Source organism: Calonectris borealis, chromosome 11 (assembly GCF_964195595.1).
Source record: "Calonectris borealis chromosome 11, bCalBor7.hap1.2, whole genome shotgun sequence".
NCBI lineage: Eukaryota > Metazoa > Chordata > Aves > Procellariiformes > Procellariidae > Calonectris > Calonectris borealis.
In genome coordinates, this window is record NC_134322.1 from 24,051,796 (window position 1) to 24,066,391 (window position 14,596).

General features: G+C 54.2%; 1 protein-coding gene across 1 annotated transcript; it reads right to left on the bottom strand.

The window, feature by feature from the left end:
• Nucleotides 1-5,916: 5,916 nt before the first annotated feature.
• DUOXA1 (dual oxidase maturation factor 1) lies at nt 5,917-10,674 on the bottom strand. The gene is made up of 6 exons (XM_075159544.1): nt 10,528-10,674; nt 9,567-9,624; nt 8,840-8,974; nt 8,482-8,695; nt 6,981-7,195; nt 5,917-6,131 (listed from the first exon to the last, which is right to left on the bottom strand). The coding sequence occupies exons 1-6, from the start codon at nt 10,672-10,674 to the stop codon at nt 5,917-5,919; spliced, it is 984 nt and encodes a 327-aa protein (XP_075015645.1).
• Nucleotides 10,675-14,596: the final 3,922 nt, after the last annotated feature.

Here is a 14,596-nt window from a genome sequence, read left to right on the forward strand (position 1 = left end):
TAACCGGGAATGAGTGGCAGAAGCACCCCATTGTGACTGGCCCAGAGGCTCCGTGCATCCTTGGCATAGACTACCTCAGGAGAGGGTATTTCAAGGACCCAAAAGGGTACCGGTGGGCTTTTGGTATAGCTGCCCTGGAGACGGAGGAAATTAAACAGCTGTCCACCTTGCCCGGTCTCTCGGAGGATCCTTCTGTTGTGGGGTTGCTGAAGGTCCAAGAACAACAGGTACCAATTGCTACCACAACAGTGCACCGGCGGCAATACTGCACCAACCGAGACTCCCTGATCCCCATCCATGAGCTGATTTGTCGACTGGAGAGCCAAGGAGTGATCAGCAAGACTCACTCCCCCTTTAACAGTCCCATATGGCCAGTGCGAAAGTCCAATGGAGAGTGGAGACTAACAGTAGACTACCGTGGCCTGAATGAAGTCACGCCGCCACTGAGTGCTGCCGTGCCGGACATGCTAGAACTTCAGTATGAACTGGAGTCAAAGGCAGTCAAGTGGTACGCCACAATTGACATCGCTAATGCATTCTTCTCCATCCCTTTGGCGGCAGAGTGCAGGCCACAGTTTGCTTTCACTTGGAGGGGTGTCCAGTACACCTGGAACCGACTGCCCCAGGGGTGGAAACACAGCCCTACCATTTGCCATGGACTGATCCACACCGCACTGGAACAGGGTGAGGCTCCAGAGCACCTGCAATACATTGAGGACATCGTTGTATGGGGCAGCACAGCAGAAGAAGTTTTTGAGAAAGGGGAGAGAATAGTCCAAATCCTTCTGAAGGCCGGCTTTGCCGTAAAACAAAGTAAGGTCAAGGGACCTGCACAGGAGATCCAGTTTTTAGGAAAAAATGGCAAGATGGACGTTGTCAGATCCCAACGGATGTGATCAATAAAATAACAGCCATGTCCCCACCAACTAACAAAAAGGAAACGCAAGCTTTCTTAGGCGTTGTGGGCTTTTGGAGACTGCATATTCCAAATTACAGTCAGATCGTAAGCCCTCTCTATCACGTGACCAGGAAGAAGAACGACTTCAGATGGGGCCCTGAGCAACGACAAGCATTTGAGCAAATTAAACAGGAGATAGTCCATGCAGTAGCCCTTGGGCCAGTCCGGGCAGGACAAGATGTGAAGAATGTGCTCTACACCGCAGCCGGGGAGAATGGCCCTACCTGGAGCCTCTGGCAGAAAGCCCCAGGGGAGACTCGAGGTCGACCCTTAGGGTTCTGGAGTCGGGGATACAGAGGATCCGAGGCCCGCTACACTCCAACTGAGAAGGAGATATTGGCAGCATATGAAGGGGTTCAAGCTGCTTCGGAAGTGGTTGGCACTGAAGCACAGCTCCTCCTGGCACCCCGACTGCCGGTGCTGGGCTGGATGTTCAAAGGGAGGGTCCCCTCTACACATCATGCAACCGATGCTACGTGGAGTAAGTGGGTCGCGCTGATCACACAACGGGCCTGAATAGGAAACCCCAGTCGCCCAGGAATCTTGGAGGTGATCACGAACTGGCCAGAAGGCAGTATCTCCAGAGGAGATATTGGAATATCCCCAGAGGAGGAGGTGACGCGTGCTGAAGAGGCCCCACTGTATAATAAACTACCAGAAAATGAGAAGCAATATGCCCTGTTCACGGATGGGTCCTGTCGCCTTGTGGGAAAACATCGGAGATGGAAAGCTGCTGTATGGAGTCCTATAAGTCAAGTTGCAGAAACTGCTGAAGGAGAAGGTGAATCGAGCCAGTTTGCAGAGGTGAAAGCCATCCAGCTGGCCTTGGACATTGCTGAACGAGAAAAATGGCCAGTACTTTATCTCTATACTGACTCATGGATGGTGGCAAATGCCCTGTGGGGGTGGCTGCAGCAGTGGAAGCAGAACAACTGGCAGCGCAGAGGTAACCCCATCTGGGCTGCCACGTTGTGGCAAGATATTGCTGCCCGGGTAGAGAACCTGGTTGTAAAAGTACGTCACGTAGATGCTCACGTACCCAAGAGTTGGGCCACGGAAGAACATCAAAACAACCAGCAGGTGGACCAGGCTGCTAAGATCGAAGTGGCTCAGATGGATCTGGACTGGCAACATAAGGGTGAATTATTTATAGCTTGGTGAGCCCACGACACTTCAGGCCATCAAGGAAGAGATGCAACATACAGATGGGCTTGTGATCGAGGGGTGGACTTGACCATGGACGCTATTGCACAGGTTATCCATGGATGTGAAACATGCGCTGCAATCAAGCAAGCCAAGCAAATAAAGCCTCTTTGGTATGGCATTTGTATTGAAATACAAATATGGGGTGGCCTGGCAGATTGATTATATCACGCTCCCACAAACCTGCCAAGGCAAGCGCTATGTGCTCACCATGGTGGGAGCAACCACCGGCTGGCTGGAAACATATCCCATGCCCCATGCTACCGCCTGGAACATCATCCTGGGCCTTGAAAAGCAAGTCCTATGGTGACATGGCACTCCAGAAAGAATTGAGTCAGACAACGGGACTCACTTCCGAAACGCCCTCATAGACACCTGGGCCAAAGAGCACGGCATGGAGTGGGTCTATCACATCCCCTACCATGCACCAGCCTCTGGGAAAATCAAATGATACAATGGACTGCTTAAGAGTACGCTGAGAGCAATGGGTGGTGGGACGTTCAAGCATTGGGACACACATTTAGCAAAAGCCACCTGGTAAGTCAACAGTAGGGGATCTGTCACTCAAGCTGGCCCTGACCAATCAAAACCCTTACGTACTGTGGAGGGCGATAAAGTTCCTGTAGTGCACATAAGAAATAGGCTGGGGAAGACAGTCTGGGTTACTCCTGCCTCGGGCAAGGGAAAACTCATCCGTGGGATTGCTTTTGCTCAAGGACCTGGGTGCACTTGGTGGGTGATGCGAAAGGATGGGGAAGTCCGGTGTGTACCTCAAGGGGATTTAATTTTGGGTGAAAATAGCCAATGAACTGAATTGTATTATGTTAATTGCTATGTAATATTGTATATCATCACTTCTATGATTGCTATATGTCATATCAACAGTATTGCAGTAAAAATCACCCAGATTAATGAAGAATGAACTCTGATGAAACTGAGCAAAGTGCAACGATGATAGAACTGGATGAGCACAGCGATAATGGAACTGAAACTGTCCTCAGCATGCAACAGTCCAACACCACACACCATCTCTCCTGCCCTGAAAGGCTGTTATGACAGATGGAGCCCAAAGTCAGGGACTAAATGAACTCAATGGACATTTTAGAGGGATGGCCCATAAACTAAGGGAATGATATCTGTGTGCATATATCAAAAGACAAGAAAAGTGATGGTAATTAATTGGAATGTATTGGAAAATGTGAGACCTAGGCATGATGTAGATGGTATAGAATAAGGGGTGAATACTGTCCTGGTTTCAGCTGGGATAGAGTTAAATTTCTTCCTAGTGCTGTGTTTTGGATTTAGTATGAGAAGAATGTTGACAACACACTGTTATCAACTGATGTTTTTAGTTGTTGCTAAGTAGTCTCCTAGTCAAGGACTTTTGAGCTTCCCATGCTCTGCCAGGTGTGCAAGAAGCTGGGAGGGAGCATAGCCAGGACAAGTAACCCAACTGGCCAATGGGGTATTCCGTACCATACGATGTCATGCTTAGTATATAAATAGGAGGCGTGGTCCAGGAAGTAGCAATTGCTGCTTGGTTATTGGTCAGCGGGTGGTGAGAAATTGCATTGTGCATCACTTACTTTATATATTCTACCATTGTTTTTATTATTATTATTATTACTATTATTATTATTATTATCCCTTCCTTTTCTGTTCTATTAAACTGTCTTTATCTCAATTCATGCATTTTGCTTCTTTTTTTTCGATTCTCTCCCCCATCTCACTGCGGGGGGTGGGGGGAGTGAGTGAGTGGCTGTGTGGTGTTTGGCTGCCTGCAGGGTTAAACCACAACACGGGGGATGCTTTCAATACCCTATTTATTGCATGTTGACTTGCCTTTATTGCCCTGCTCCGACTAGCCATGGTCAGATACCACGTATGGGACCACAAAAGGGTTGTGCTTTTCCCTTCTTCCCTTCCCTGTGGCTGCCACGTGTCATGGTTTAACCCCAGCCAGCAACTAAGCCCCACCCAGCCGCTCACTCCCCGCCAGTGGGATGGGGGAGAGAATCGGAAGAGTAAAAGTGAGAAAACTTGTGGGCTGAGATAAAGACAGTTTAATAGGTAAAACAAAAGCCACGCACACAAGCAGAGCAAAACAAGGAATTCATTCACTACTTCCCATTGGCAGGCGGGTGTTTCAGGCAGGAAAGCAGGGCTCCATCACGCGTAACGGTTACTTGGGAAGACAAACGCCATCACTCCGAACATCCCCCCTTCCTTCTTCTTCTCCCAGCTTTTATTGCTGAGCATGATGTCATATGGTATGGAATGTCCCTTTGGTCAGTTGGGGTCAGCTGTCCCAGCCATGTCCCCTCCCAACTCCTTGTGCCCCCCCAGCCTGCTCGCTGGTGGGGTGGAGTGAGGAGCAGAAAAGGCCTTGACTGTGTGTGAGCCCTGCTCAGCAGTGACAAAAACATCTCTGCATTATCAACACTCTTTTCAGCACAAATCCAAAACAGAGCCCCATACCAGCTACTATGAAAATTAACTCTATCCCAGTCAAAACCAGCACACCATGTCACAGCAGCAGAGCATCCCCAGCCTGCCAGCCCTCAGAGGGACGCCTCTACCAACAGACAAGAGAATGGCCAGGTCCAACTTATTTTATTGAGATAGAGGGAAAAATAATGAGCAGAAAATAGAAAAAAAAATGTTGCAAAACCTGCACAGAGTTAAGGGTGTGAAAACCTGACGCGTGCTCCCTCCCTTCCCTCCCTGCGTGGGCAAGGTACCTGCTAGATGTCAGCAGCTGGGAGTGGGCAGCTGCCTCTGCCTTGGGTGTGCAGGATTTCAGCATCACGCGTATTTCTACAGCTGAACAGGAGGAAACCAAGCCTCCCAGACTGGGAGGGTGTGATGCTCACCTCTTGCTAATTGATTACAGCCACTCTCTGGGGCACTGTAGCACCTCCATTCCCATCTCCTCCTCTGCTTCCCTCCCACCGAGACGTTTTGTCTTCCTTTCAGAGGGCTGTGAGAGCACCGATAACTCACAGCCTGGTGGCTGTGGTTTGGGGTGTTTATAAGCACTATAAGGAGCAGGGGCCAACTAAGCAGCTCCCTGACAGTGATGTTTCCAGCCCAACGTACAGCCCAGTGCATCTCAGACCCACATCGAACCCGAGCTGTGGCATGCCAGGATGGGTCTGAAATTCAGAATGTCTCCAAGGTCTGGTACCTCCAACAATCGTGGGCCTCCTTGCCAACCTGCTTTTCATCCCTGACCAAGAGGAGCTGCTGGATACAGGGCACCCTTGTGACCACAGCTCTGCTGGCTCTTCCTGACTGCTGGTGGGAAGAGCACCCCTGGGCAGAGGGGACTTCTCAGAGGCCTTGGGGGTGGGGGTGCTGCTGGGGGGGCTCTGCTTCTCCTTTGGTTCCTATCCATGCTTCTGCATTTCTTTGGTTTCTCTCCAGTTTGTTCTGGTGTAGTCTCTGCATCCTAGGGAGGACTCTTAGGCTTTGCTGGGGATGGACTAAGGGGAAGGTCCATAGCCCAATGCCTGCAACTGGGCAGGCAGGGGTGGGGCATGGGTTCTCCTCACCCCAAAAGCTCTTCCAGCTTCTGGTGAGTACAACAACAGCAAAAAGAAAGGGGGGAAACTGTCGTGTTTGAGACACCTTTCCAGACCTGGATATTCTTGTCACCCAGCTCTTGCTGTGTCTCTTCCCACCTGGTGGGGTTGGACCGGAGCATGAATTCAGGAGGGGTGTCCTTGGGCTTTGCCCTGCCTCCCACCAGTGCCTTAGAGCTGGGTGGTTGTCACCTCACAAAGCTCACCCAGGGGGACCATCAGCACGTCCCGCACAGAGGAGCTGGGCTCGGCTGGCAGGTAGGGCTTGTCCCACACCTTCTCTTCCTCTCCCTTCCCCTCGTCCAGGTTAAAGACAAGCTTCAGCTTCTCTGGCTGCACGGAGTTCAGAATGATGACGCCCAGCCCCAGCAGCAGGCACAGCAGCCCTGCAATGCACAGCATGGGAAGACACGTCAGCACCTCCTCCCCGCCGTGTCTCAGCCCCATCCAGACCCAGATCTGGGGTTGGAGGCCAACGGCACGTGGCATCACCCGGATGTCAAGGGAAGGTGTTATTTCCCTCTCCACATCTGGACTCTGCCATCAGTTTGGGCTCCCCAGTACAAAAGAGAAGTCAATGAACTGGGGCAGACAGCCAAGAGAGTTGGGGCTGGACCCCACCATGTATGGGGAAAGGCTGGAGGAGCTGGGCTTGTTTAGCCTGAAAAAGAGGAGTCTTCAGGGGGACTTAATTGCCATCTTCTGCTACTGAAAAAGAGCCAGTCTCTTCTCGGAGGTGCACAGTTGTAACATGGGAAATTCCGGTTTGATAAAAGGAAATAATTGCTGCCCATGAGTGGAACAGCTGTGGGGCAGGTCCTGAAAGGCAGAGGGGATCTCTAGCCATGGGGACATCCACCACCAGGCTGAACAAGGCTGATGTGGCTTTGAGGTTAGCCCTGCTCTGGGTAAGCGCTGGGAGAGAGACCCCTGAGGGTCCTTCCAGGCCAGGTCTTTGCCTGACTCTGCAATTCATTACTTTCACGGCACTCCTCTGGGCACACCTCCACACAGATAACTTTGGTGATTCGGTTCTCCTGGCTGCTCAGCTCTTTTTCCCCCAGTCTCAATGATGCTATCCTAAATTCTTGTATGTCGTTTCAAAAAAAAAAAAAATCGTTTTCTGTGATCATCCCTTCTGGAGACAGAAGGGATGACGCTCTGTTGGGGCATCACTGAGCATCATCACTGCAGGGATGGAGAACAAAAGCCTCAGGAGCAAGCTGAGCACTCACCTGTCGCTAATGTCAGCCAAAAGGATCCACCATAATCTGTTTTCAAGGAAGCTGGGCCAAACTGGATGGGGCACTTTGGGGTGTTCCTCGCAGTGAAGAAGAAGAGCAATGAGAAGAGCATCAGCGTGGCAGTGAGCAGAAGCATGTAGCCACCGTAGAGGAGGATGGGCATGGAGAACAACAGCATGGAAATGAGCCATGTGCAAAAGGCCATCCTGCGAAAGGACCACAAAATTGAGCAGAAAGCTTCATGCTTGGAGCCTCTTCTTAGGGTCTCCTCTCCACATCCCAATGGAGGGATTCAGCCCTGGGCAACCTGCTCTAGCTGGCCTTGCTTGAGCAGGTGGGCTGGATGAGCTGATCTAAGGAGGTCCCTTCCAACCCAAACGATTCTGTAACTGCATGAATGGTGGAGCTGTGGGACAGGTCCTGCAGTGGTGGAGAGAGACCTCCACACCTGGGGACATTCAGTGTTGAACTTCACGAAGCCCTGAGCACCTTGATATGGCTTTGATATCAGCCCTGCTCTGGGAGGGGGACTGGAGCAGAAACCTCTGGAGGTCCCTCCAAATTAACTCTTTCTCTGACTTTTGTGGTCCTCTGCAACTGCCTGCCCCCAGGCAGTTCCCACCTGCTCAAAGGGAGAATGGCAACAAGGGACACCTTTGTTTGGGGAACCACACAACGAGCCGTGCCCACATCTGATTCAGCACCTGGAGTGAACCCAGCTGCCAGCCCTGCCCTGTGCTTGGGGTTTGGGTTTAGCTCGCTGGAGAGGTGAGCTTAACAATTTGTTCTGATTCCAAGAATAATAACAAAAAATAAGTTTACATCAACATCCCTGCCTTGAAATATTCCTTCTCAATAGCAGGAAGGTTTGGGCAGGGCTAATTATTTTTCCTGAAAATAAAAAAGGAGATGTAGGCAGGGACCTGGAGCCTACATCCATAGGGGGAATCGCAATGCTCACTCTTCCGTGCAGTGCCTTTCCCACAACCTCTGGGACATGTGGGGATGCTCTGAGACTCCATGATCACAACACATACAAGGGCTCTCAGCTTTACACCAGAAGAGGACCTCTGAGCACCCTCTTGATGGTCCCTCCTGCTCCCCACCAGCAAGTCTCATGCCCACTTGGGCATGCAAGAGGAACGCCCCCACAGCTGGTCTTATCGGGGCTCTGCATCTTGCTTGGGAGAGGACCTTGCACCATAAGCCTCACACAGTTGCATCTGCTTTCTTTTAAACGAAGAATAATTTTTCTCCAACTGCAATTTTGCACATCAGGGCAGAGGACACAGAAGAGGACTCTGGGGAGATGGGCAGGCCAGGAAGCATGAGCATCCCTGGTTCTGCAGAAGGACGGGTGCCAGAGACCAGCCAAGGCTTTGGCATGGCTTTACAGGGAAGAGGATGGCTCCATCAAGCTCCCTTTGCTCTACCTGGTTCCTTCCACCTCCCCACTGAGCAGAGATAGGGCTGACCTCTTGCTCTAACTTACCACAGTGTGAGGGACGCGTAGTGGCCTGAGATGCGGTACTGCCTGTGCATGCCACAGGGGCTTTGTGTGGTGAACTTCTCCGCCACATAGAGGATGGGGCTGGGCAGCCCCTTCTCCAGGCCTTCACCATAGCTGTGGTCATAGTCTGCATCGAAGCTCCAGGCAAACTGCTCGTTATAGTTGATGGTCTCATTGACCTGATTCACTGGGTTTCCTGCCAAATGATGAAGACTAAGGTCCTTTCTCAGCCTTGGAGGCAGCTCCAACAATTCCTGATGTGGGGGCTTGAGGGCCCACAGCCCCAGTACCCAGGTGCCAAACTTGCACCCAATCCCCTCCTGTTGTGATATGCACTCACCCACCAGTGTGACGTTCACCCCTGCCAGGCCAATGTGCAGCCCAATGTTCGCGTTCACTAGGGCACGGCTGAAGGACTTGTAAGAAGTATTGGCTGTCACCCAGCCGGTCTCCCAATCCCTGGTGAACTGTATGGCTGTGAAGACTTCAAAGGTTAGTCATGGCTTGGTGGCAAGACATCCAGTGCTGAAAGCACCTGCCATGATGGTCACCGTGGCCTGAGCATCATCTACCCCACCCCAAGGGCAAGGCCTGGGTTGTGAGCCCCAAGGAACTGAACCCTTGTATGTCCTTCCCCAACATCAGCCCTGACCCGTGACCCTGAGAGCCCCGCTTGGGTTGGTTTCTCCCCAGACCCAGTGCAGTCCCTAGCCCTAGAGGCAATGGGGCTGATGTGTGGGCACTGTCTAGGCACTGGCCTCATCTAAGCACCTGCCAATTTGTCTGAGTCCCCTGGCAGTTGGCGGTGGGCTTTCGGTGACTGGCCTGGAGGTGGTCTGTGCATATGACCGCCAGCCTTCAGAGAGGAGACAGATGGGTGCTTGCACCTCCCACCACTTGCTGGAGCCAGGTCCCGGACACAGATCGTGGTGTCAGTCTTCCCCATAAACTCATCCTGCGGGCTGGACTTGGTGCTTGGCTGCTCTGTTCACCCTCCCTCGCCTTGCTCCTCCATCCCCCGTGTCTTGGGCATCCTTGAGCTTCCCCCCCAGGACCCTGGTACTCACTGAGGACCACTGCTCCCACGAAGAGGCCCATCACCACCCGGAGGAACCAGAATAGTCGCTGTGAGGGGTGAGCGGAGTGGGGGGACAGGTCTCAGTCAGATGTTGCCATGGGGACCTCAGCACCACGCATGTCATTTAGAAATGCCAGCTGCTGAGAAACTGGCCTGTCCCTCCCGTGGGGAGTCACTCCATGGGCTCTGCAGGCGGGTGGCACGGGGGGGAGATGTGGCTGGAACATCTCTGCCGTGGGTGGGGGAGGCAGCAGGGAGATCTGGGCAGAGCAAGAAGGTCAAAACAGCCCATTTGGGAAAGCCGAGCCGTCCCCTTTCTGGGAAGGAGGATGGAGACACTCCCTTTAATAGTCCTGAGCTGGGATTTCCACACTTATCCAAACCTCGCTGGTTGGACCTGTTGGCAGCTTGCCACAGCTGCAGACAAAAGCAGCAGCCAGGGGTTTGCAGTGTGTCCTCTGGGGGGGAGATGCCTCTCAGCCAGCCCCGCTGCAAAGCCAAGCAGTGACAAGCGCGTGGCACGCGAGCGGTGGGCTCGCCTGGGGTCTGTTGGCCACGCAGAGCCCCACGAGCAGTGCTGGGGCATACACAGTGCATACCTCCTTCTTTTATTGGGGTTTTGGGGAAGGTGGAGCGAGGTCTTTGAGCCTCGCCCTGTTTTTCCACTCCTGCGAAATTGCTTGGGCTTGCTCAGAGTGAAATCCAGCCAAGCTCAGACCTGGGCGCCTCGTAAATTTGGGATGGTGGAGTTTGGTGTCTCCAGCATGGGTGTACATGCTGGGTTGGGCTGGAGCTCACCCCCATGGCTTGCTAGAGATCCCAGAGTCCTGGCCATGAACCTGTGGGCATGTTTGCTCCCCACGTCTGTTTTCGAGGCTGGGAAGGAGGAGGCATGTGGGATGCACAGGGCAGGGACCAGAGGGCTGAGCTCCCCCAGCCCCTCCACTTACCCCCCTGCCCCGGATCCCTGGCAGGATGATGATGAAAGTGGCCAGCATGGAGAGGAAGACGGAGACGATGACGGCCCAGGTGGTGTCGAAGGGGAAGCACGCACTGGCACCAGGGTAGAAGGGGAAGGAGCCATTCCACAGCGTCATCCTGCTGCCCGGGAGGGTTGGAAATTGGCAACTAAAGAAACATCAGGGAGAAAATCACCTCCACACTTCCACCCCACCCAGCCTTCTCCACAGAGCCACCTCCTGCCCACTTGCAAGCACGCTGCTCGTCCCGGGCACGGCTGTGCAGGCATCTCCAGTGCCTGCGCGCACTGCAGTCCCGCATCTGGGCATGCACTCAGGCATCTCCCACAGGAGCCCTCCATCTCCCCAGGGTACATCCCAGAGCAAAGCAGGTTTGGACACACGGGGGCATCCGCTGCAATGCTCAGATTGTCCCCAAGATGCGACATCACCGGGCCTCTCGCTCCCCTTCTCTGCCTGTTCTCGACCCCTTGGTCTCTTGCCTGTGCTCCCACCCTCCCTGGTTCAGCTCTTTATCAAACAGCCCGGCTCCCGCTTGCGGGTGTTGTGCTTGGGGCACTTGGTGAATCACCGCACAGACACGGGCTGTGCCCCGTCGGGCTGCTCCTCGCCGAGCCCCGGACGGAGGTAACTCCTCGTCGTCCAAGGAAACAGGAGTAACCCAGAGGGGACAGAGAAGCTGCCAGTCCCTGGCAGCAGGGTGCCAGTCACCACCTGCCAACCCTCTGTCCCAGGAGCTGGCTGGAGGCAACGCCGTGCCACGGCGGGCGGAGGGATGCTGCTCGGGAAGCCAGCCGTGGGTTTTGCCACGGCACTTGGCCAAGGCACTTCCCTGCTAGGAAAGGGCTGTTCAGCATCTCCTGGGAGCGGCGACCGTCCCAGTAGTGGCTGCAGAAACACCCGTGCCCCCTTCCCCGCGCCGAGCCTACCTCCGCGGCGGCCGATCCCGAGGGCTGGCTGCTGCGCAGAGCTGCGGCGTGCTCCGGGATGCTGCCTGCCTGCCCCGCTGCCTCCCCAGGCTGCGGGCAAGAAGCCAGCCCGGTGTGTCACGGTTGTATTTCTCCCAGCATTTTTTACAGTGCCCGCCTCCAGAGGTGGCTGGATGGTGCAGCCTTACCCAGGGCTGATCGGCCCCCTCCGGCACTGCTGCTGAGCCCCAGGGCAGGCAAGGGAGCTACAGGCTGGCACGGTGCCATGCAGCGTTGCAGAGATGAGTGATCCCGGAGGGGCTTTGCCTTCTTTTCCTCGACTTTTCCTGCAGAGCAGTGAAAAATCCAGCAGTTCCTTATGGCACAAAGACCCGGGGGCTGCCAGGCTCCTCGGGAGTGGTACTGCCTGCAGTACCCAGTGAAGCATCCCAGCTGAGGTCATCTAGCATGAGTTGGCTGCACGATCTCCTCGTTGACCCTGCTCCTGACTCCATCCCCTGCGGGAGGTTCCCTGGGAAGGTCCCGGCCGATCCATTGGCCACTGGTCACTGGGTGACACAGTAGCTGGCGAGGGGGACCAGCAGAGAGGCACAGATCTAGAGGGGCTTCCAGCCCCATTATGCAGAAGATGCTCAGCTTACTAACCTGGCCATGGTGTGGAAATCATGGAAATTCAAGCTTTTGGGGTTTGCTCTCATCCTTTGGCATTTTGGTTGGCTGAAGCAGGTTGCATTGATGCCGAGAGGTCCCAGCGTGGCAGAAACACTCTCCTGACCCACCTTTGGGGGCTTGCCTCCGAAGCTGGCACAATTCCTGCCATCCCCTGGGTATTTCTTTCTGCATCCCAGTGGATGGCCTGGCTGGGTGCTCTGAAAAGCTATGCTTCCCACCCGCTTAGCAGAGGGGGGTAAAAACAAGTTTTAATTCAAGCCCAGCAGAAAATAAAGGCTTTTCTGGGCAAAGACTTTGCCATTTCCCCTCAAGTCCCAGACTGGTGCTACCCAGTCTGAGCACTGAATCCCTCTCTGGGGGTTGTTTAAAAAAATTAAATAAAGCGTGGCAAAGGCGATGTGGCTGGGAAACATGTGCAGAGCTGTGCTGCAGAGGTGTCTGCTGGTGCGGGCAATGCCGGGGATGTGGCATCAGCTCCAGCTCTGGCAGCATCTGCAAAGCGGAGAGAGACGTGGACTTCGCAGCAAATGGCGCAGATCCTCGGGGGTGATCGCATGGACACACGTGGGGCTTTGGACCTCCTGGGAAGGTGGAAATACTTCTCCCTCCAGTGCGGGAGAAGGATAACTGAGGAGGTGCCTGGTAATTGGCAGGCTGAGATTAATGAAGGTGGGGAAGTGGTACGCAGGATGAGAAGTGGTCTGGCCAGGGTTTAGACCATCACTTGTTGCACTCCCTGGAGCTGGGAGAGGCAGCGGAGAGGTGGGCTGTGCACTGGTTAGGCCAAACCAATGTGTGGGGTTTGCCTGGGGAAGAGATCGAGGCACCGTGGGTTTTGTGCTGTTCAGATGAGCATCACAAACATGTCTTTTGGGGAGATGCCCTATTGCCAAAAATGAAAGCGGGGGGAGGAAGTTTCCCTCCTTCTCTAAAGGAGGTGCCCAGCAACACAGCGTTTGTGTGCAAGGACATTGGGGGAGCTCACAGGGCTGCTCGTCTGTCCCCAGCAGGGGTGGAAATGGGGTGTGATGGTGGCGGGGGGACGCTCCGCTTCCCTGGGGTGCTGATGTGGTCTTGGGCTGGCAAGCATGGGAAAACTGCTGGATTTAGCCCTCACCCAGCACTCTGTATCCATGAAGAGGTCCTACAGAAAGCCTGAGGCCATGATGATAACTGAGGTTGGGGGGGGTTTTCCTCTCTTTTTAATTTTCTGGGTATTTCTGCAGGTAGTGAAGGTGTGTAGTTCATTGGACAGTTTCCAGGGAACAGGTCTGGGGACTTGTTCTTGCTCACCAGGAGCTCGCAGCCTCATGCTCAGGGTGCTGCTCCCACCGTCAGCACCCTGCCCTCGCTTGGGCAGCCCTCTTTTATTGGGCAGCTTCTGCTTCACTTGCTTGTGAGCGATGGACGGGGCGATTAGGGATGAGTCACCCGATCCAGGTCACCTGCGGGAGGTGGGGGCGAAGGGAGCAGCACCCATCACCTCTTGCTCAAGCAGCCACGTAGTGTTGGATCATGCCAGGAACCAAGGCAGGGAAGGCGCGGGGACATGCCTGGGCAGGGAGGCAGTTTTGGGGATGGAGCGGGAGCCCCGAGAGGCTGCCCTTTGCTCAGAAGATTTCTGCCTGACCCATCGGTGCCGGTGGGACAGACGTGGTGTTTGTGTCCAGGTGTCACCCTGCCCCATTGGCTGTCCCCATCACCCCTCTGTCCTGGTCCCCGGCGTGGAGGATGCTGCAGCTGGGGTCAGGCTGGGGCTCTGCTGCGATGGAGCCTGTCCAGCATCCCACCCGGACACTTGGATGCAGCTCTTTGCCCGGAATTCTTTGCTGAATGACCCATGATGGAGCAGCTTGAAGGGAGGGACAGAAGGAAGGATGGAAGGACCCCCTCTGACCAGTTTCCACCCAGCTGAGCAGAGAGGTTCATGGTTCTGTGACCATGGTTTGGCTCTAGAGATATTTGCAAGAAGGATCTATTCTTCCAGCTCTGCTTGGAAGTTTAAAGATTTTGAGAGAAAGGGAAGGTGTTGCCTCCCACTACACTGCCCAGCGAGCTGGCTTTCATATCTCATGATGGAGACAGCTCAGGGTCAACTGAGAAAGCTGCCAGGAGATGGAGGCAGAGATCAGCAGGAGCCACCCATCGTCCTAGTCAGAATTGAAACAGGAAGGGTTTCAGCCGGACTTCGAGGAAATCCTCATCCAGAAATTGTGATTGAGTGTTCAGCCCTCTGCTCCTTCCAAGAGCCATCATGTAGGAGAAGAACAAGTCTGCTATGGCCCAGACCTTCAGAGGCATGTGCCAGGAAGAGCATCTTACAGGGCTGCTTGATCATCTTTGCTCCCAGCCCCAAACAGGCTTCCAGCTCCTGCCAGTGCTGTTTCAGGTTTCCACGTGCTCTCAGAGACCCAGGGGACAGAAACCCAGCTGCCCCG